This window comes from Indicator indicator, chromosome 25 (genome assembly GCF_027791375.1).
Source record: "Indicator indicator isolate 239-I01 chromosome 25, UM_Iind_1.1, whole genome shotgun sequence".
NCBI lineage: Eukaryota > Metazoa > Chordata > Aves > Piciformes > Indicatoridae > Indicator > Indicator indicator.
The window spans coordinates 6,433,376-6,454,986 of NC_072034.1; the positions used below are offsets into that span (position 1 = coordinate 6,433,376).

General features: G+C 41.7%; 1 protein-coding gene across 1 annotated transcript in view; it reads right to left on the reverse strand.

Annotated features, from left to right (window-relative positions):
- Positions 1-20,370, reverse strand: part of TRPC3 (transient receptor potential cation channel subfamily C member 3) — a 35,065-nt gene extending 14,695 nt beyond the window's left edge. The window contains exons 1-3 of the mRNA XM_054392156.1: positions 20,147-20,370; positions 11,567-12,338; positions 3,449-3,634 (exon numbers count right to left, since the gene is read on the reverse strand). Coding sequence (XP_054248131.1) covers positions 3,449-3,634; positions 11,567-12,338; positions 20,147-20,370 — 1,182 coding nt within the window. The remainder of the gene's footprint in view (positions 1-3,448; positions 3,635-11,566; positions 12,339-20,146) is intronic.
- Between the last annotated feature and the right edge of the window lie 1,241 nt (positions 20,371-21,611).

Consider the following 21,611-nt stretch of genomic DNA (forward strand, 5'->3'; position numbering starts at 1 on the left):
GAGTAAGATGACAGAAGCTATGATGAGTTTTTCTCTGGCAGTAAGTCTAAGGGCTGTCGACAAGATCTTAGCAACTTATTTAGCTGTTGGCAACTGCACAATGCACACTGCTCCAAGCCCCAGGAGCAACTCATGTCACTTCTCCCATCCATAAAAGCTCTGAAAGTCATCCTTTTCTCCAGCTCTGCTGAAATATTTGAACTTACTATTTTTATTATTTGCAGCCAACAGAAATAAATAAAAATACACTCAAGGTGGTGTTCTGTGTTTTTCCCTGCCCTGTATATGTATCTTCCTGTCAGCTCCATCTCCTCCAAGGAGGAGGAATTCACTTACCAATCACATCATCCTACACCCTTGTTCCTTCCGCATTTCTCTTCTCTCATCCTACCCTTCCATGAGGTTTCTTCGCTTTCATTACAGGCTGATTCTATTATCACAATTATCAATTACTTTAGGATTTAGTTCAAATCCCAGTGAACAACAAAGATGCACTAGGACAGTGGTCACTAAAAAGATCCCAATTTTAACTTGGCTGCTTTTCCAGGCATAATTGACTGTATCACTTCAGCTGCATTCAGTTTCATGATCATGAACCAAGTATTCAGTATGTAAATATTTTTCCATATGACTAAGAGTGATTCTAATATTATTTATTCCTAACATCCTAATGACTGAGTTTAGACTTAGCAAGAAGAGATCCTGGCACACTGTTATACACAAACACACAACATACAAAGAGAATTTTGAATCTTCTTTCTCATCATTTCAAAATTTTGGTGTTTGAAAATCAAACCCTGTGATGTTACTCAAACTCTTATTGATTTCACTTGGAACTTCCACTTTGATTTATATCTCAGCAAGAAATGGGCCTTGTGCTAGCAACTCCACTGAAGTTTTATTGACAATCTAAAGACATTAAAGCACCAGTGCAGCCGCAATTCAGAATAAAGCACCACACTACTTGTTCTAAATAGTTTTTCTTTGGTTTTGTTTTCTTTGGGTTTTTTTGTGTGTGTGGTTTTTTGTTTGTTTATTTTAAAAATTTCCTTAGTCCTTCACTATTGGGGCTGAGGTTTCAGTCTGAACCTTAGCTTTGAAATCATAGCCTGTTTACAAGATGGGCTATATTTCAACGCAGTGCCTGAAGCAGTAAGTGCAAGAGTTTCATTACTAATAGAATTAAAAACTCCATTCCCCAGCAGTAAACTTCTGAACACATTTGGTCACTTCTCGTGTGTTTTTCCTGTCTCTTCTCCCTCTGAAAAGAGCATACAGCTCATTAACCATTTCATGGACCTGCATTTCTTTTTGACATTCTGTATTGTTTGCAACAGTGAACTAAACTTTAATGTAGTTGACCCAGAAGTGCAGCTAGAAATCTGAAAGCTGAGAAACACAAGCCATATCCATTTCTTCTTCCTCCAATTTCAGGGTTGAAAGCATCCTGTGTAGAGCTCCCACATCCAAATCTGTTCTACAGTCAGAATATGACTACAATCTGCCACATCTCTAACACGGCCAATCCCAGCATGAAAGGACCACCAAGGCAGAGACAGTTCCCGGCTTGATCCTTGTCATGCCTTCTGTAATGGCCATTTACAAGGAGCAGCACATGGTAACAACTCTTCATCATCTGTTTAAATCCTTACAGCAAGATCATTAGTCTTGTAAATTCTGAACTGGTTTTGTCACAAACTGGAGTCAAAACCTTGAGTTTGTCTACAAATAATCTCTTGCAAGAGAAGAGAAGAGAAGAGAACAAGTTTGCTGCATGGAATTGTCTTTTTTTTTCCCACTGTGTAGGTTTTTGTTACTTTTAACAGACCTGTGTGGCCCTTTGCTTGGCAGTGAATCCCATCAGCGACAGTGACCTCTTAGATGACAGACAGACTTCAGCAAGAAAGCTGAGACAAGTTTCAGAAAGGGTTTGGTAACATGAACATCAATCAGCCTATAGAATTCATGTTATTTAGATATGACAACATGCCTGTGTACTTTGAGTCTTTCCCTGTTCCATTCTCTTTAATTAATTCGACACTTGTATATATTTACCTTCCATTCTGCTAATTAATACACATTCATCTGCTGTAGACCAATTCTATATTGGAACTAATGATTTGCTGTTTGGGATTTGTGTTTACACTTCTTTTGTTAACAGTCTTTTGAGGACATAATAAACACCAACATTTCCCAGTTCTTCTGGCAGGTTGTTTACAATTCATTTTCTGTGGCAGGTTGGCTCAACAGGTGGCCACAGAAGACTGTTATTTATTCTGAAAGACACAAGACTTCTTGCAGAGATGATGAATCGTAATTGCTGTTAAGAATGGAAATGATGGTAACCATATAAACAGGTAGCTGTAAATAATACATCAGCATTGCTGTATTTCTTAAGTCCTCTCACAGTAGGACACAGTATTAACTATTTTCTGTGTTAGAGTAGTGCGATCCTGCAAAGAACAGCATAGTTATGTACTGAAAACCGCTACAGTAAGCAGATATGCATTCGGTCAGCTGTCTGACACTGCTCCATTTTCCAACATCTGATTCACAAAATAACTCTTCATTAGAAACCACTTCGAGACAGGCATCAACCAAAAACACATTGCACTTCACAGAGCACTGATAAATACAGGTGCAAAGACGAAGAACTGAAATGAACTAGTCACAAACATATTCCATATTTGTTCGGGACTGAATTTTAAAAAATATTTTAGAAGGAATGCACATGGAAAATCATGTACAATCTCTCATTACAACCCACACAGTTGCAGATGTGCTCTTTGATTTACTGTCATATTTCAAAATAAATTAATAAAATAATATACTGACTGACAACTTTGATGTTCTCTTTTCCTTTTTCAAAGTAGTGAAAGGAAGAGGTGGGGTTTTTCCCTTCCCCCACCCCTCCAAAAGACCTATTCGTTGTCAGGAAGACTAGTAGAAAGCTCCAAGATTTACTTCTCAGACTTTACTTGTCCAATTAAGTTACTTAAAGTAGAAAGCAAAGGCAATAACAAAAAGAACAAATCAGTTCTTTTCAACAGTTAAAACCAACACTCTCACAAATACAGCCTTCTCTTTGGATTAGATATTATCACACAGACTGGCAGAAAAGACACATCCCTACTTTCATTGAGTTAAAAACTGGCTCCACTAAAACCTCTTTTTTTGGCTTAATCAGGAGAAAGATCTGATTAACTGTGTATAACCTTGCTATCATAGCTGATTTATGCCATTAAATTCTCCTGCCAATTCTCAGCTGTGCAAAGTAGATTAAACTAAACTCCGTCACTGTTGTCCCCTTCTGCCAGCTTCTGCCTTGTGACAATCCTGATTACACAAACTCTGTCTCAGTGATGCAGCTGAGCACCAGCTCATGGCACCTGTGGAATAACGCCACCACGTTCCTATGACACTGACAGCACTGGCTCTGAGGAGTTACCTTTTTGACTTCATACTTAATGGCCAGCTTCACACGGCTCAGTGATGCTCTGTGTCTCTGCGCTTCAACTGGCTCAGAGTTTAGATCCCCGTTCAGAATGGCCTCCACTTCTTCCGAGTCTCGGCAGAGATCAAGAACACCAACCACAAAATCCTTGCACTGCATAGACAGCTTGCGATAGTCATTCTGAAACAGAAGGGTCAGAGAAGATGGCCCATGATGAAGGTGCTTAAGAGTCAATGGCAAGGAAAAAAGAACCTGTACAAGTCACTACAAATTAACAGCATTTGACTTTTACATAATAAGTCAAGTTAGGAGCGTATGGGACATGACACAGCTCGTGTAGTGAAATAATTTCTCCTCTGACACAAAGTAGCCACTTGAACAGAAGATGATGACAGCTGTTTAATAGAGTGTGGGAACAATACATAACAGCATGATTAAAGTCACTCAGATGCACAGCAAGAAAGGGTTGAAATGACACATGAAAATTGCATAAACAAATAAGGACTAGAACTCTTGAAAAACTAACCTCACTCTTGGAATGTATCTTCCACTACATCTGTGACATGAGCTGTAAGCTCTTAGCTTATACCTATTTCAGTAGAAACCTTGGTCTCAATTTACGTGCCCATGTCCTCTCAGCTACATTTCTAGGACTTCTTTACCTGAGATTTCTTTGTATGAAGCTATAGTTGGAGGAGAAACCTGCCAATTTTTCCGTCTTGTAGCAAGTGTTTCAGTGCCTAAAAATAGCATAGCCTTCTTTTTCAATTACTCCACAGATTTTTTTCTCCCACTAGGCCATCAAAAACCCAGTCTGAGTCCTTCATCTCTCCATTTTTGTGTGTTCACTGTTTATTTTCAGACTTTGGGAAGCGCAGATTTTTCCTCCGTGGTTCCTGCCTTCACAAAAACGCTTCCTTACTATTTCTGCCCTCATAATTTCTTCATTTTATTTTTTTCCCTGAAACCTTCACTTTTCCCCACCCTTGCCTAAGTAACTGCTACCTCTATGTACTGCTAGTTTTGTTACATTTTCAACTTAGCCATCTATAAATTGAGAGAAACGAATGTGCTCTCAGTAGTTTCCATTTATTTGGGGAAAAGATGAGAAAATGGGCTACACAGAGTGATTGCAAGAATTAGTTATCAGTCCCATAGGTGAGATTTAGACATGGATCAAAATGAAACATTACTAGAGACAAATATTACTAGGAATTGTATTATTTTGGAAGGCTAAAGTCCCAGGTACAGACTTGAAAACAACCAGTCCTAATCATAGGCCTAAACAGAAGCCAGTTATTTCCTTTGGTCATGGATGACAGATTAATTCAGTTGTCAGTGAACCAGCAGGATGTAGTTTATTTTAGATTTGTTTTTGGTAACCAGGGAGAACAGTACAGAAGAGCCAATTATAAAAATAATACTGGGATGCATGATTAAATTCAGTGAAAGGACAAGCAAGCACATGTATGGCTAACATTTAGGACTTTTTAAATGGCAAATTCTCATTAAAAAGAGCCAGTGAAGGGAGTGAAATGTAAGCATGGAGGTCCAAATGCAGGGAAGGCTTTAAAGTAAAAGGTGTGAAAGTGATTAGACATCAGATTCTATGAGGATAAAAACCTTGCAGAAGAAGACTCCAGAATGGTCACTAGAATAGCAGCCTTCGAAAAGCCAGAGCAACAGTGTTTCTCGGCAGTTTAGTCATGAAAGTGTCTAAGTATAAACTGCTAGAAGTAAGCCTTGTGGAGGGTATTAAACAAAACACAGAGGCAAGACAATGTAAAAAGCAGAGATTTTCTTCACTGAAGACAAAATAGAGACTAAAGGCAAGTCTAGTAAAGCCAAAAACATCATGCCATGAGTTTACTACAGTCCTGTGTTCTCTGCAGGGGAACACCAGAATAAGGGACCTGCTTATACAGTGGGGTTCCTTGCCTCTTTTTTTTTTTTTCTTAATTGTAAAGGGGCTCTGCTTCCTTGATCAACAAAGTGCTTCTTCAATTAATTCACAACCTAACTCAAACCATTATACACAGCTGTTTTTACTGGCTGTATCATCTTAAATGGTATGTCTCAAAAAAAAAAAAAATAATGGTTATAGAGATGTTTGTAACATCGAAAGCATCAGCCTGCATTCTGCATTTCACAGATACCATAGATGAGGCTGATACATCATGGACAACTGATAAGGACTGGAACTGCAGCACTGTGTCCTACAAGCAGTTTCGGAGGACACTGGCACACATCAATGGTTGGACCTCAGCCAGCCCAACTCGCATATTCTGTTCTCACTCTAAACATTGAAGCCTACCTGGTGAGTTCATCCAGAAATTCACAAAGAACGTTATCAATCTGTGTCCAAAGAATGAAGCGTATGAACAAAAAGTCTTTGGCTGGTTTCACTCACAAGATTTTTAACTACTCCAAAGGAAATTTATACTGAGCAATGACATGTACATGAAACATATAGGTCTGTTCTCTCTTGTAGGAGAGCCACACTGCTGCAGGCACCACACTTTGTGATTATGCATCACTGTATAACCAGTTCACGCCCATTATATGGAACCATAGATTCACATTGAGTATTACCTATTAAATGGCCATTTTTGTGAGCACATATATAGTCAGTTTACATTTTAACTACAGGAACTGTATATGCAAATCAAGCACATAATTGCACTAATGGTTATGGATCCGGGCCCTGTCCTTTTAAAAGCTGGACCTAAGCGTAGATCAAGCTTGAACACTCTTTGTTAGTTCAGCTGAGATAACACTATGTAAATTCACTTGGAACAGTGACAGATTCTGCTTTTAGATGCACGTCCACATCTTCCGTTGGCTTCAGCAGGAGCTTTTACCAAAACTGGCAACAAGGATTTATCCTCTCTACAGCATGACTATGATCTTTTTGTTCCTTCTATGATGGACCAATTTTTGCCATGGTATCAGCAAGCATAATTTCCAGTGGGAAAACTGAGCTGGCATGTACAGGACAGTAGTTAGCTGAAAGCTGGTACACTGAGACTATCGTGACTTTTCAGCTACCTTCTATTTTTTTCTGCAGCAACTCTGAAGAAAAGTTCCACCAGATCTTCTGACTGCTAGAAATTCTCTCATCACTGTGCAGTAACATTTTTTAAGTTCTCAGGGAGGAGGGTAAAATATCAATTAACTTTAGTAACCTACAGCAGCCACAGTAGGGACTGCTATAAACAGAAGAACAAGAAAACATAAAAATTTGGAATATTGGTATTGCCAAGTATTTTGTGGTGCTACTGGGATTGAAAAATATGATTCTCCAGCTATGGTAATGAATATTTTTTTTTACATTAAGATAACAGTTCCAGACTGAGCTTCCCTAGCCAGTCTATTAGGGGCAAAGCAGTACACCTTGGAGATGTCCAGGCTCTTAAAGACAGATGCAAGTAGGAGGCCCCTCCATCTTTTTCTAACTTAACAGGTTTCATCCTTTCCAACAAAGGAAAGGAATTGAACCAGCAGATTTGAGACACTCTCAAAACACTTTCTGAGGTGCATTTTATAAATCAAAATTGGTGAAGAAGCCTAGGATGAAGTAGAGCTCCTGTTCTGCATCTCAGAACATCAGCAACGTTGCTTTCTTTCCAACTACTTCTACTACATATACAACATCCCTAAAAACCTGACAGGACAGAACCTAACCAGCTGCTTTTTGAGACTGAAATGAGGTGTGAGAGCAGTAGGTATGGAAGAACAAAGGGGTTTTTTCACTATTTGGTAGCAGTCTTAATTCAGATAAAACATACTCAAATTTCTGATGTCATATAAAACCCTGCTGTCAATCCCAGAAAAAGGGACGAGGATCACCAAGGAAAATAAGAGAAATACAGTAGTTCCTGGGCTGACCACAGGGATCTGAAGCTGCTAAATGATGGCCACTAAAATGATGCCTAGCTGCTCTGACAGCCAGGCACAGATAATTTCTGCTGTTCCCTTAGCAGGTTTCCGGACCTAAAAAGGAGTTGTCAACATGTTAGACATGACAGATACACTTCACCAGGACTAGAAAATGCAACAAAAATCCTAAACGGAAGAAGATTAGAAATTAGGCAAGCACTTAGAAAGGAGAGAAAAAAAGATGGAAGAGATCAGAAAGAGCAACAAGAGCTTAGAATAAAAATTTCACAAAGGTACAAGAAATAGGGCAGCTTGAGGACAACAGAAGCAGAGTGAAATGAATCACAGAATCATAGAATCAACCAGGTTGGAAGAGACCTCCCAGATCATCCAGTCCAACCTATCACCCAGCCCTAAGTAATCAACTAGACCATGGCATTAAGTGTCTCATCCAGTCTCCTCTTGAACACCTCCAGCGATGGCGACTCCACCACCTCCCTGGGCAGCCCATCCCAATGGGCAATCACCCTCTCTGTGAAGATCTTCCTCCTAACATCCAGCCTATACCTCCCCTGGCACAACTTGAGATTGTGTCTTCTTGTTCTGCTGCTGGCTGTCTGGGAGAAGAGACCAACCCCCACCTGCCTACAACCTCCCCTCAGGTAGTTGTAGACAGCAATGAGGTCACCCCTGAGCCTCCTCTTCTCCAGGCTAAACAACCCCAGCTCCCTCAGCCTCTCCTCATAGGGTTTGTGTTCCTCAGAGCTCCAGTTTCCCCATCTGTTTTTACTCATTTTCAGTACTTTTTTCAGCCACAGGTCTTTCATCCTCCATGAACAATGAGGGTTCACTGATTTCTTTAAATCCTTTCTTTTTACTTGTGAAGGGAGTATTAAAAAAAAAAAATAAACATCAGCGTAATTAATATGTTTAATATTCACAAGTAACTGAGTCATGATTAAATGTCCTAAGCCACTTTCCCACATTTCTAATACACTTGCGTAGGCTCTAGTTTGCACACTAACAGCAGATTTTGCTAGCATAAATGACAAGTGATAGAGACAGCCTGGCCTTTGCATAAGAGATGTAAGGTTCAATTCAGCAAGCATTTACTAGGAAGCTTTGCCCTCAGGCATTTTTAAACAGGTTCACCCTACAGTCTTCCTCTGTGGGAAAACAACCTAGAAAACCATTTTCTGTGCAAGTGCTTCACATCCAGGAAACGCACTGCTGTGGGAGTGCACAGCAAATGCTGCAGACCTTAATGTAGCATGGATAATAGGAATATCATCAAAACTCCTTTCAAACAGACTTGTCTATTCTTTTGTGGGAGATGAACTACTTTGTCCATTTTTTCTTTACCCTGAAATAATTCTCCTCAGTGTTGTGCTACAGACTGAGTATGATTGGAATACTTAAGCATTTCCAGTGACAATCCTAAAAGGAGGGTGCAGCAGAAGTCTATCAGTCATTTGTCTTGGAGGGAGCGCAAATGCTGGACTAGAAGCCTTCTCTGGGACATGCTAAAACACAGAATTAGTAGCAAAATGTACATATAGAAACTACTGAAGAGGCAGCTACAAATTCAATTTATACCAAGTATGGCAAGCTTTGTTTGCTGTAAGGCATAGAAGTGCTGCTTGCTTTCTCCTTGATCTACCTCTACAGAGCTCTTGGTGTGGCACCTCATAGTACATCCATGGTACAAGCAGCCCCATCCTACGTGCCCACAGTCCCACTGTGGAATGCATACTCTCCTCAAGAGCCACATAATTATGGCCCTTCCTGGACTTGGATTAACAATGATGATAAAAATTTCCTTGCCTCTTCTTTTTCCTCCTCCCTTCTCCCCAGGAAGGGCAGCCAACCATCAGTGCCAGAAGAGAACAGACAGCTCTCCTACCAGGCTTGGTAGAAACAGAAAGAATGTCCTGAGATGCGTAAGAATCAGAAGAAAAAGAGGCAGATATGACGTCAATGAGGAAAATAATTGTTTCATTGGAACGTTTTGATGTTGATGAGAAGCTGGAATTTCCATGCTAGCTAGCAAGAGGCCAAGAACAGTTTCTACTGTAGGTGCCAGAAGTGAATTATCTTACACCTGGCAAGGTTAGCAGCCATTCAACTGCTATCCAGAAGGACTGAGATCTGTGAAAATAGTAGATTTCTTGGGTTCTTAATCATCCTAAAATATCACTGTATAGAGACTAAACAGTTGAGGAAAAAAAAAAGGAAGAGAGAAAAATTTGCAAACCATAACACTCCTTCACAATTTAACATTTTAAAACTGAAGAAATTGTTTTTAAGTTCAGGTTTGAAATGAGAACTCTGACCCAAAAAAAGAAAAAAAAAAAATCACTTCTTCTTCTCCAAAATGTCACACTATTTGTCTGATGAAAGATACAGGATATTTCCATGAATTTGTATCTCTACTGATATTGTTCTATTCAGCCCTAAGCATTTACATCCTCCCTTTACCAACCCATGATACAGCTTGCTTTAATTTAGCTTTTGGTGGCATTGCATTTTGGGTTCTTCGGAAGCTGTGTCACACTTAAATTGAGTTCCTAAGCCTGAGCACAGGTATAACAACAAAGGGATGGTTCCGTTTCTAAGGGGCAAACTCAGAAGTGATGCTCTCTCTAAGAAACTGTAGAAGGGAGAAGAAAAAAAAAGGGTTTTATCTACAGCCACCAAACCCATAAACCTCTATCTTGGGTACACAATTCTGGACACCTTATGGCTCTCAGGTTGTTGGCCTAGTCATAAAAGAACTGAAGATAAACAGGTCTGAGTTGTCCACATTAGATATTCATCCTTCTACAAGAGTTAACTAATTCATTGCATGAAGCACACAAGCCAACAGACTCTGTGCACATGCTGAAATTCTTTAATTCTTCAATTTTACAATGACCAACAACTTTCCCAGCTCAGTACTTTTTCAGCAGTGCAAAAAAGAAAAATCTGACATTTTTCCTATACTGCTGAATAAATACATTGAGGAAGTACCTAATCACTTTGCCACATTACACAACACACAGCCTAGTATGAGGCTGGGGTTCTCCAGCAAAGGAAGCAGAGAAAAGGTTTAAGCTGGCTTTTACACTTCATTAGCCTGTGGTGTATCATAATGATCCCTCTCAGCACTGAAACCTTGGGTTTAAATTCTATTTTAACTCACTCTGCTGTATCTGGAGCTATTCTTTCTCAGGAGTCTAAAATGGTTTCTTCCTCTTCCGTTTAAGTTCACTTTATTAATTTCTGCCTGTGTTCTTCCAGGTTGTTGCATATTTCTTCCCAGTCCTCCACAGCAATAGCAATGATTGCTGTTGTTTGAAAAGGTTAATGCATTTTTTGCTTCTCTCAGATCATTCACAAAGATATTAAACAAACAAACCACTGACCCTGCAGAACATCATTAAACATTTTGCTAAAACTACATACAACGCCGTTAATGTCAGTACTCAAAGAGAACTATCTGTCGTTCCCCAAGCAGTACATGTAGCCTACTTGGGTTTGGTTTTTTTGGTGGCATTTGATCAGAGGGGAAGGGGACAGGCAAGGGGGAAGGTGGGTGTTAGTATAGTTTTCAAGGTATTCAAGAGAACTGCAAAAGCATTTTTAAAAAAGCACTGGGCAGTCAGTTATGAATTCAATGGTAGAAAAGTCAGGGCACTAGCATGCTAAACCAGATACAGCTCAAAACCAGCTAACAGGAGCTACATCTATAATCGGTCTAACAGCTGGTTTTGAACAAGTGACATTTTTAAAAGGTCTATCAAAAAATCCACTTTCTGTATTCTTAACAGTTTGGACACATCATTCAAAACTAGTATGAACGGAAAACAGGGAATAAGGTCAATGCTGCACTATGCACCACAAAGTGTAACATTTTCTTTCTGTGCTATTACTCAGCATCTGTAACTACAAATGATCTTTGCTGCAGCAAACAAAACAGTTTTCCAGCTGCTGCAAAATTGTCAGACTACAAGCTGCCCCTTTTTCCAGCTTTCTCCATAGGTGCAAACACAATTTCATGTCATTAAAAATTCTTTTTCAACAGCTTAGGTATTGAAAATTCAAAATCATGGACAAAAGAGACAATAAATAGCATGAAAGCATTTGCAATCGAGAAAGTAAAGACACAGGAAATACAGCATCTTAAGGACATTATGAAGCAGCAGCAACTTTAAAACAGCAACAAAGACAGAGAGAACACCAAAACACAATTACCTTGAATTCTTTTTCAATGTTGGCCAACTTGGCAAGTTCATTGCTGAGTTCTAGAGCAGTGAGTACTGGATCTTCACTGGAGAGGGACAGATAAGCTGGACTAGCCAGTCCTTTGTATGCATTTATTCTTGACCTAGAGTGACTGAAAGAGTCATGCTTTTGCTTCTCAGTACAGTCATTACATTTGCAGAAATAATCATGAGGTCTTTCTATCCTTGCTCCTTTCATCAACAGCATGTGCACGACTTCGTATTTTTGGCAGTGGGCAGCTAAAATTATGGGAGTGATATCTGGAGAAAAGCGGGTACCGTCTTCATCGTAGGAGTAAAAATCATCATCCTGCAGCTCCTGCTCACAGGGACTCAGAGTCAGTCGCTTATTTACTGAAAACCCAGGATGATTCAAAATTGCTTCCACTATCCTAATGTAGCCCTTGCTGATTGCGAGCAGCAGGGCATCTCCAATCCGTGCCAAGTTCTCTTTTTTCAACAGAAGTTCTGTCACTTCCAAATGTTCATTCCCTACAGCAAGCTGCAAGGCGTTTTGGCCCATGTAGTCAACACAGTTGACATTCAGTGTTTTTGACTCCTCCAACATTTTGCGCACCACAGGTATGTTCCCATACTCTGCTGCATCTAGAAAACGCTCTTCCTCAGCCGTAAGACTGGTGCCCCTGTTGTTGAACATGAATGCTGGGCCTCTGATGGCCTGTCGCCTTCCCTTTTCCCTCATCATCGTCATACGTCTCAGAGATGGGCTTTCTTCAATGTACCTAATGACAAAAGCATCAAGGTAACAGAATTTCACTATGTGGGTTATTCGTAGCTTCCACTTTTCCTGTGGCTACAAAAATAATTACTTTTGTGCCTTTTGTCCCCATCTACTGACAAGAAGCATTCTTATTGAGATCTTACTGCCTTCATGCTTTCTTGTCTGCAGTCTAAAGGCACTACAGGCTCAATGTCACAGGCCATTTCTGTTTTGTTAGCATAGCTAAGATTTTTTTTTCCATTTTCTGCAACACACCTCTTCAGAAATTCCTCCTGACTCACTCCAGTACATAAGAGAAAACAAACCCACACCTACTATATTACTACCAGCAGTAATTAATACTGTCTCCCTAGGCATTCAAGCTGATGGCTCAAGGCAGGCAACATTTCTGCTTACTGTATTCTACTTCACATAAACAAGAGGTGAAAACTTCTACAATGCTATGGTTTATGTTGGGACTATTTCTACTACACATCTACCATTTCAGGAGCTGAAAGGAAGAAGCTGTCCAGGGTCATGACATGAGGACTTTTTCTGTCAAAGTCCTCATGCCTTCTCACAATACGATCAAGAAAAATGGGAAAGTAAAGAGCTACTGAATGAAAACCAAGAAGGCAAGCTGCACCTGCACTGAGAAGTTTAAACCTGGATGTAGGAAAGTGAGACTGTTTTGGAAAGGGAACTGAGAACCAAGGAAGCTGTGTATTCACATCAAAAACTGGTTGCAAAAGCAGAAAGATAGAGAAAAGAGAAGGGGAACAGAAGAAAAGGGGGAGCAAGCTAACTGAGAAAACACTGGAATTAGGAACCAGTGAAGATACTGGCTGAGAGCAGCAGGGAGCAAATAGAAATGGGATGAGGGAACAGACAGATCAGATGCTAAACTGGATCTAGCTAGGTAAGAAAAGAAGAGAGGGAAGACTAGGTTCAGAGAAGCAAAACTAGGAGCTGCAAAGAAAACGGACCTCAGATGAGAGGCTGAGCAGATGCTACCTATCTGGAGAAAATAGTAACAGGAAACAACTGCCTGTTGAGGTCTGAAACAACAGAAGAGATGGGATCAGGCTGAAGTGGTGACAGCTGAGGGAAGAACAGAAGCCTGCCAGAGCACAGGCCAAAGGTACTTGGGATATCACAACCTTCCTCCACTACCATCTGCAAATAAATGTGAAACCCATCAGCAACCTCTCTTCCCTTTCTAGCCCTGCTCAATATTGAGAAAGACAGCTTCCAGCTGCTATCAGTTAATCCATTAGCTCCAGGGATAGAGATCACTTGAGCTGATTTGATGGGCACAAAGACACCAGTGCCGCTGATAAACAATGTATGAGTTAATGGAGGGTGTGCTTTGAATACACATAGCACTGTACATATGCTGCATACAGACAAACAGCCCTTATACATTTCAAATTTGGTTCTTACGTCCTACGTGCCTCTGTTCCCCTTCTAAAGAAAAAGAACAGTTGGCTCCCAATCTACAGGAGCATTGTGAAAATTCATTTATTCACTTCAGCAAAAAACTCAGATACAAAAGGCCAGACAGAAGAATTGAAGAGGAAATTAAGCCTTCTACCCTCAGAGCAAAGGCCAGGTAATGCAGATTAGAAGAGATGTGGGTCCACATAATGAATGCTGAGGGCAAACCAAAACATTAAGCAGCCCTTTTTAAGCAAACCCCCATCAGGATGCAAAAGGACAGAACCAAGGGAAAAATGCCACGTGCACCTTTAAGTGAACATAGTGGAACCTGCTTGGGCAGCTTCAAAAGCTGCCTATCCTAATCACTGCAACTTCAAATCCACAACTGGAGTGACAGCCTCTTAAACACAGGCGTGGTTTTCCTTTTTGTGTGTGTGATCTTTCAGAAATGAGCTTCACAATGCTATCACTGCACAAAAGGTGCTCACTTTCATCACTGAATCTCCTCAGCCTAATGGTTTTCATTGTGTGTAACTAATTCCAGTCAGATAGTAAGGATATGTCTGGCCTTCCAGCTGTCTGCAGCTGTTGTAATAAATTCAGCAAAACGTAAAATCTTAATCATTTCATCACAGCCACAAACATTCTAAAAGCTAGTCCATGCTCTGAACATTTCAGTTAATACAAATGGGTGGCTCCGTTGTGGATCAAGTGAAGACTACAATACTCATTACCAAGGTCTGTCCTGGGATGAAGCATTTGATCTTTTTACTTTCTGATCTGTGGTTGCCATTTCTGGTATACCAGAATGACCTGGGTGGCCCTGCAGTATGAGCAATGTTAAGTGGTATTCCCTTTTTGAAATACGTGCCCAAACTGCACTTTGGTCAAACATAACAGGATTCTTTTTTGTCAGCTTCCCTACCACTTTTAAGTCTCTGGAAAAGACTCCATAACAGAGAGGATTTGTGACTCTGTTAAACACAGAATTGATTTAATGTCCTAAAGCTCAGGCATATTTCACATTTGGGATTACTTTGATACAAAGATTTGAGGCCAGAGTGTACATGGTGAGCAGCCACAGTATAGTACTACCTTATTGCCCAATAAATCAGAACTAAACCCAGTAGTATTGTCTTTTTGTAGTTACCTCTTAAGCAAGATCTTAATGTCTGCTACACTGTCACCTTTCTATTCTTCTTCCACATCTGAAAACATACAGCTAGAGAAATGTAGTTGTTTACTGTAACACTATAAAGAAAAAATGTATGGACATTAAAAAAGACAAGAGACCAAACTGACTCATGTCAACTTACTGATTTAAGAAGACTCTAAACTGCCACCCTGAACCTCATTTATGCTTTATGTAATACACAACAATATGTTTCCCCCTATATATTTAGTTTATTTTTCAGAATATTTTGAAATATGACTTATTTTATGTTTCATCTATCTTTCTTTCCAAACCCACTGACTAAGGTGACTCATCTGACTTCTGTAACAAGAGATATGTTTCCGAAGATGTTGCATTAGACTATCTTCACAAGGAAGGTACCTTTAGCTATAAATCTTGTGACAGAAATTCTACACTTCAAGTGACTGCAGTGTCTTCTCAAAATAAAGATGAAAGTTGCTTGTTATTTTAATGCCTACAATATTGTCAAGACCTCCCAAAAAAAACAGAAAGCAAAAACTGTTATACAGCACCACATAGTCAGGAGACTGCTAGGTTCATCCATATCTGTCTCCTCTTCTTCCTCCCTTCCATCAGCAATTTCAAAGACCCCAAACCCAGCACAGCTCTGTTCAGAGTACTGCACACAAGAAGCATCAGGTACAAGGTCTCCCACTCTGTCTTCTTCTCTCCTGTTCTTCCATCTAATATTTCTAAGCCCAAGGGGTCTATAAAGCCTCAAGCCTCTGTTAGCTGCACAGCACAAGGAAGACAGATGGAACTGGAAGAACAGTAGTCCTGTTAACTAAAGTACACTAGTTCTACCACATCTGGACCTTTCACTTGGCCCTAAGCATGCATCTTAGGCAGCTGTTTTGACGAACCAAAAAACTTCACTAGCAAGAAGGAAGAACTTCACAAACTGCACGCCAACCTTGAGAATCCTTCATTTATCACTATAAAACAAGGATGACGTTAAGTGACAAGTTTTATTTCCTAACCATACTGCTGCCATTTGTCTAGTTCATTGCCTCTCCCTTAGGCAAACTCAACAACTCTAAAGATGGCAGCAACAAACATCACTCACTACAGGACACTTCGATTTCAGCTGTGCAGCACTCTCACCTTAGTGAGGTCACAGCTCCTAAAGAAGAATGCCACCTTTTATGACCTTTACCTAATCTAAGTATCACAAGCTTTCAGAGCAACGTTAGGCACACTCTGAACAATTAACAGGTTTGTTACATACCAGATAATGTTGTATGACACAAAAACCTATCCTACATTATAATGTTTATGTTTACCTTAAATATGTATCTAAAATGCATGAGCTTCATGTGCAGTAACAAAAAAAAAAGTAACATTTTCCCATTAAACCTGCTGTGGCCATTTGTCTCTTGTGTTTTGCCTCCATCTTCTTGCTGGACAGTTACTCTTACAGAATCACCCAGAATGACAAGCAGCACGGCAACTGCAAAGGCCTGGAGTAAGCATCAGGATTCCTCTGCTTCTGCCATGAATTGTTTCAAGTACAGATTTCTACTCTGTTAACCTGCCTATTCCTTTTAATCTCCAAAGTTTCAGAACTCTATCAGAAGGAGAAACAGTTGACAGGTGAATATCTTGTGTTCTGTTGTTCACCATCTCATCTACAGAATTCAGAAGATTATTAATCTTGTTTCCAAACCTAATTTTTAAACACTGCAAACTGCATAAGCAATTTTAAAAGAGAGAAGCTGGAGAAATAGAGATTTCATTCCAGACCCTCCCAGATCTGTAGAGCAATCTTCTAACATTTGTACTGAAGAACAGGCAGTTATTTTCCCATAACTACTAAATACAATAAAAGATGGCATCAATAATTTACAAGCAGTTTAGCCCACTGCTAACCTGCAGTATATGAGTGATCTTGATTCTATTCTAGCCCTGAAAAGGAAATGCAGTTCAGTGATTATAGACAGATAAGTACATCACGGGAAGAGTAATGAGCACAACTCACATGCACATTTAAACCAACTACACCAGAGTCAGCCACGCAGGAGATGCAGATTGCACCTCTTGTTCTGCCAAAAGTAACCTCTGAGGTCCCAGTTTTAAAAGTAAGGAATGCTAATTGCCTTACTCAAAAAGTAAGTGCTCAGACATGCACATACGTATATTCAGCATTTTAGCTCCTGACTCCTGAGATTCCTTAAACTAAGCCACCTCAAATGTTTGCTTTGCTACCATCACAAGAAAACACAGTGGTGTTCCATGTGAGGTAGCAGCTCCTGGCCTGTGCAGGGCCACAGATAGTGGCAGAGGGGCAATGCCCCAGACTCATAGCCTCTCCCACAAGATGATTTTGCTACCCTTCCAAGTTCTCCTACAGCCATGTGCCAGAAGAGGATGCTGGTAAATGTTTCTTCACCAGTAAAAATAACATCACATTCACGTATGTTTGCACAGAAGCTTGTGCATATTCCACACAACCTGGGAATCCCTGCACCAAATCTAAAATGTGTTAAATGAGGACTTCCTTCTCTCTTCTGTGAGCTATTGCCTGGGCTTTCCAGAAGAGGAAGGTGAATTCAGCTGAACAGCAGAACATCAATCAGGCCAGCTGCAAGATCTGACTCAGGTCTGTGCTCTCCCACTGGTCTGAAAGGACACAATCCATCATCCAAAATGCCCTCATGTCAGCTCACAGAAGTTCTGACTCTTAACTGGAAAGAATTAGTCAAAAAATGGAAGAAAACATGAGCTATCAGGAGGAGATGTACACATACTTAGCTTGTTCCTTCTCCTCCCACCTCATAAACTACGCAGAGCTTTTCCCTACCATTACTCTTCACTAACTCCTCAACAGAAAACACCAACCGTCCCAATTCCTGTGGGAAAAAAGACTGTATGTTGATAACAGGAGTGCATCAATGTATACACAGAAAAAGGAAAACATCTCACAATGAAAGAACCAACTTCACAGGGCTAAAGGAACAAAGAATTTTAAAGCTCCTTTTACACTTAGACTTTTACTTGTGTTATGTTGCTCCACTCAGGAAACTTAAGCTCTGATTTTCATAGGGACTCAGGAAACCGGCATCTGATGCCTACTATGTTTAATTTACAGGTTTTGTCCACATTTTTCCCACTGGGACATATAGTACCTTGTGAAACAAATATTACATCCAGCCAGCAGTCTTAGTGGGAATCTGAGGTTAATTACTTTCTCCAGCAATATTTGGCACAGGAGGGAGCCAGCTGTACATTGACAGACACCTTGTATGGGTTACAGCTTTCAGACATTTCTAATACCAACTAAGTGTATCTTCTTGTGCCAACTACTTCACATCATCCTGTCTCTTTCACCTTACACTGTTTGGCAGTACTGAGCATTCAGACCACAAATACTTCCAGTAAAGGATTGTCATGCTCACTCTGTGCACACTGAAGCCTTACATGTGTCAATCTGAGCAGGTTATGAGCAAACAGATGCTCATATTTATTATCTTAACATATGGTACAATTTTTAGGCATTAGCACCAAACACAAAATGTTACTCCAGAAGAAAAACTCCACTGCTATGCGAAGGATGACCATGAGAACATAGCACAGGAAATGGTAGCTGTCGCTCTTTTGCCTCTGTGCCCTGCCAATTCAATACATTCCTATTACACTGATGAATGTCAGCCCTTTTGTCAGCCCACTGACCAGGGGCTTGCAATCACTGCTGTCACAGACTCCCAGTACAGGATTCCAGGAATTCTATAACAGGTAGCAATTCCAACAGATGGAGCTCACTCCAGCCTTAAATGCCTATAACTGCACTTGAACTCATTTTATTCCCTGGTGGCATAATACCCATTTCTTAAAAAAAGAAACAGTTACAGAGGATACTAACCTAAAACAGATCCAGAAGTTTAGATCTTAGAGCTTACAATACATCTAAGATAGCTTCAACTGTATAAAAATGAAGTGTCTGACTCTAAACTAATCCTCTAGACTCTTTATGGTGAATGGAGGAAGACAGGCACCTCAAGGAGAAGACAAATGACTACTCTGCCTTGCCCAGTGCTATTTCCTCTCATCCCACCGAGTACAAAGGGAGCCTAGACAACCAACTTCAGCACAGCTAACTTACAGACAACTATAGATACGCAAAACATTTCCTTCACTTGAAGTCTGGATTGCTAGGTACAAGGTATTTGAGAAGAAATTCTGTGCTAGGATGGTAAAAACCACTTTTATTTGTGGTTATCCCATTTGAAGCACTCCTCTATTTCTGTGCTTCACAACTATCTCTAGGTTGATATTAATCACGGCTTCTTCTATAAATGCTGAATATATTACTTTAAAGCTCAAAATAAACTGTTTGTAATGTGGTAATTAAAATATTCAAGATCTACATATTGTCCTGAAAGAATAAAATGCTCAAGTAATCTTCTGACTAAACTGCTGTGTGTTATAAAAGTAACATGGACAACCTACGTTTCCTAAGTCAGAAAAAAGAAAGTTAACATCCTGATTAGTAAAATCAAATTTATTTCTCTTGTAGCACACCGAGTCACGATCAGCATTTTTGTATATATGATCACCTCTTAAAAAACACCAAGCTGAAATTTCCAAAGATAACATCAAACAGGGTAAGGTGCATCTGAAGAACCGAGACTTTTCTGCACAAGTGTCCTAGATTTCTGTGGGGCGTCTGGTTTTACCACAGCCTAGATTTGAAAAAATATAAAAAGGATGCATCAGCATTGCTAGTACAAAACGATACAACAGGTTCTCTACACCTTAGCTGAGGAAATAGGCTTTTCTCGGCAGCTATGCTAGTAGCGAGGAAAAAAAAAAGAAAAAGAGAGAGATGAAATCTCTCATGCCCTTGCCTGCCTTTTGCTGCATGCTGCCCCCACCTCACTCTGAAGGAGCAAAGCCGAGGGTTTGGAGAGGGGCGGCCAAGGGCAAGTAGCGACCGGACTGTCCCCGCAAGATACTTTCTCCTAAGTCTTAGCACCTCAGCCAAGGCAAACCGTCCCCGTCTCCGCTCGTTACACCGGTCACGCCCGTTTGCTGCCAGGCCGGGCGGCTGCGCTCCCGCCGCGGGGCCCGGCTCAGCAGGACGGAGCGACGCGCCCCGGGGGCGAGCCCCACAACTTGACGGGCATACGGCGGGTCGCGGCTGCTCCAGGGAAGTTGTTGGCTAGCACCTTCTCAACCTCCCCCCGGGCCCGACTTACACGGTGCTGGCAAAAGGAGGGGGCGGGTAGTAGCCGTAGGGCTCCCGAAGGGTTTTAACGGGTCTTTGAGGTGGCGGAGGGGGCTCCGGCCCCCCATTGACGCCCCTCCATCCGCGGCGCCGCCGTTGCTGCTCCTCTTCCTCTGCCCCCTCCTCATCCTCCTCCTGCTGCGAGGGGAAGGTCACTCTCCCCTGCTCCTTACTCTTCCGGCTCTTACTCGACATGGTCAGGGTCTCCTCAGGCGCCGACGGTGTTGGTGGAGGCGGCGGCGGCTGCTCCCGGCCGGCCTCGTCCGGCAGCGTGCGTAGCGGGGAAGCAGGCAGGAGGAAAAAAGCCCTGCCCGGCGGGGGACAGAGCACCTGGAGAGGACAAAACCCTCACCATAAAACCACCACCGCCCCTCTGCCCTCTTCTCCTGCTGCTCGTCAGAAAGCCGACGCGATGTGCAGCCCAGGAGCCGGGAAGTGCTGGGGAGGCGAGCAAGAGGCAAGGCTCCCGGCAGCGGCTTCTCTGCCCCTCTCCTCTCCCTGTCATCCTCCCTTGCTAGGACGGCATCTTTACTGAAGCGGAGGAGCGAGCCGCGCCAGAGAGTAACAGCCGCCTACCGCAGCGGGAGCTCGGGAGAGGAGAGGACGCCTCTCCGCCCGCCCAACGGCCGACTCGGCCCAGGGGGGCGGCGCGGGGGAGGCGCCGCTGCCACAGAGCCGTTACAAGTGTCCCTCAGCCGCCCCCGCGCCGCCTGTCAGGTAAAGGCTTCTTCTCTCCACACGTCTGATCTGCAGGTACCGCTATCGCCGCTGCTCTAAGGAGTTGTCAGGAGGTTCCCGCCCGATGTACGGTCCCTGCAAAGACGGTGCCGAGCCCTTCCAGTCATGCCTGCCGTGCTACGAGCGCCCAGGGCAGAACCAGGAGTAACGGCGTGATTCGGGGGTCTGCCAGCCATGAGGCAGTTTTCTCTGAAACGGCCCAAACTGAAGAGTGTTGCCCAGCCCGTGTAAAGCCCGGTCACTCTTTTGAGAAGTATTCAGCCCTTCACTGGAAACAATTGAAGTTAAATTTGTGTGTTAAAAAGAGAGGCTGTTGACTGGCTTACCGATCATAAAAGCGAGTCAAGATTGCCAAAGTGTTCCAGACGTCTCTGCCTCAGACTTAACTGGTGTAATTCTGCCTGGTGTCACACTAAAAATCAGTGGGAGGATGTTAAGACTCCCGTTGCATGTAATCAGAGCTAATTATACTCCGTGAATACCAGTCACAAAGATTCTTGCTGTACAGAGATATACTGCCTTTTTCCATGATGAGATTTTTGGTGCATTATGCCACAGGGAAGATTATTCATTGACAAAACTGCAATGCTGTTAAATTCAAGGCAAAGCATGCATGTTTTTATACACGGGGTATGCAGAAGAGTAGATACACAGAAACTAGGTGGTGATTTATGCAGTAAAGCTATTCCTTTGGCTAG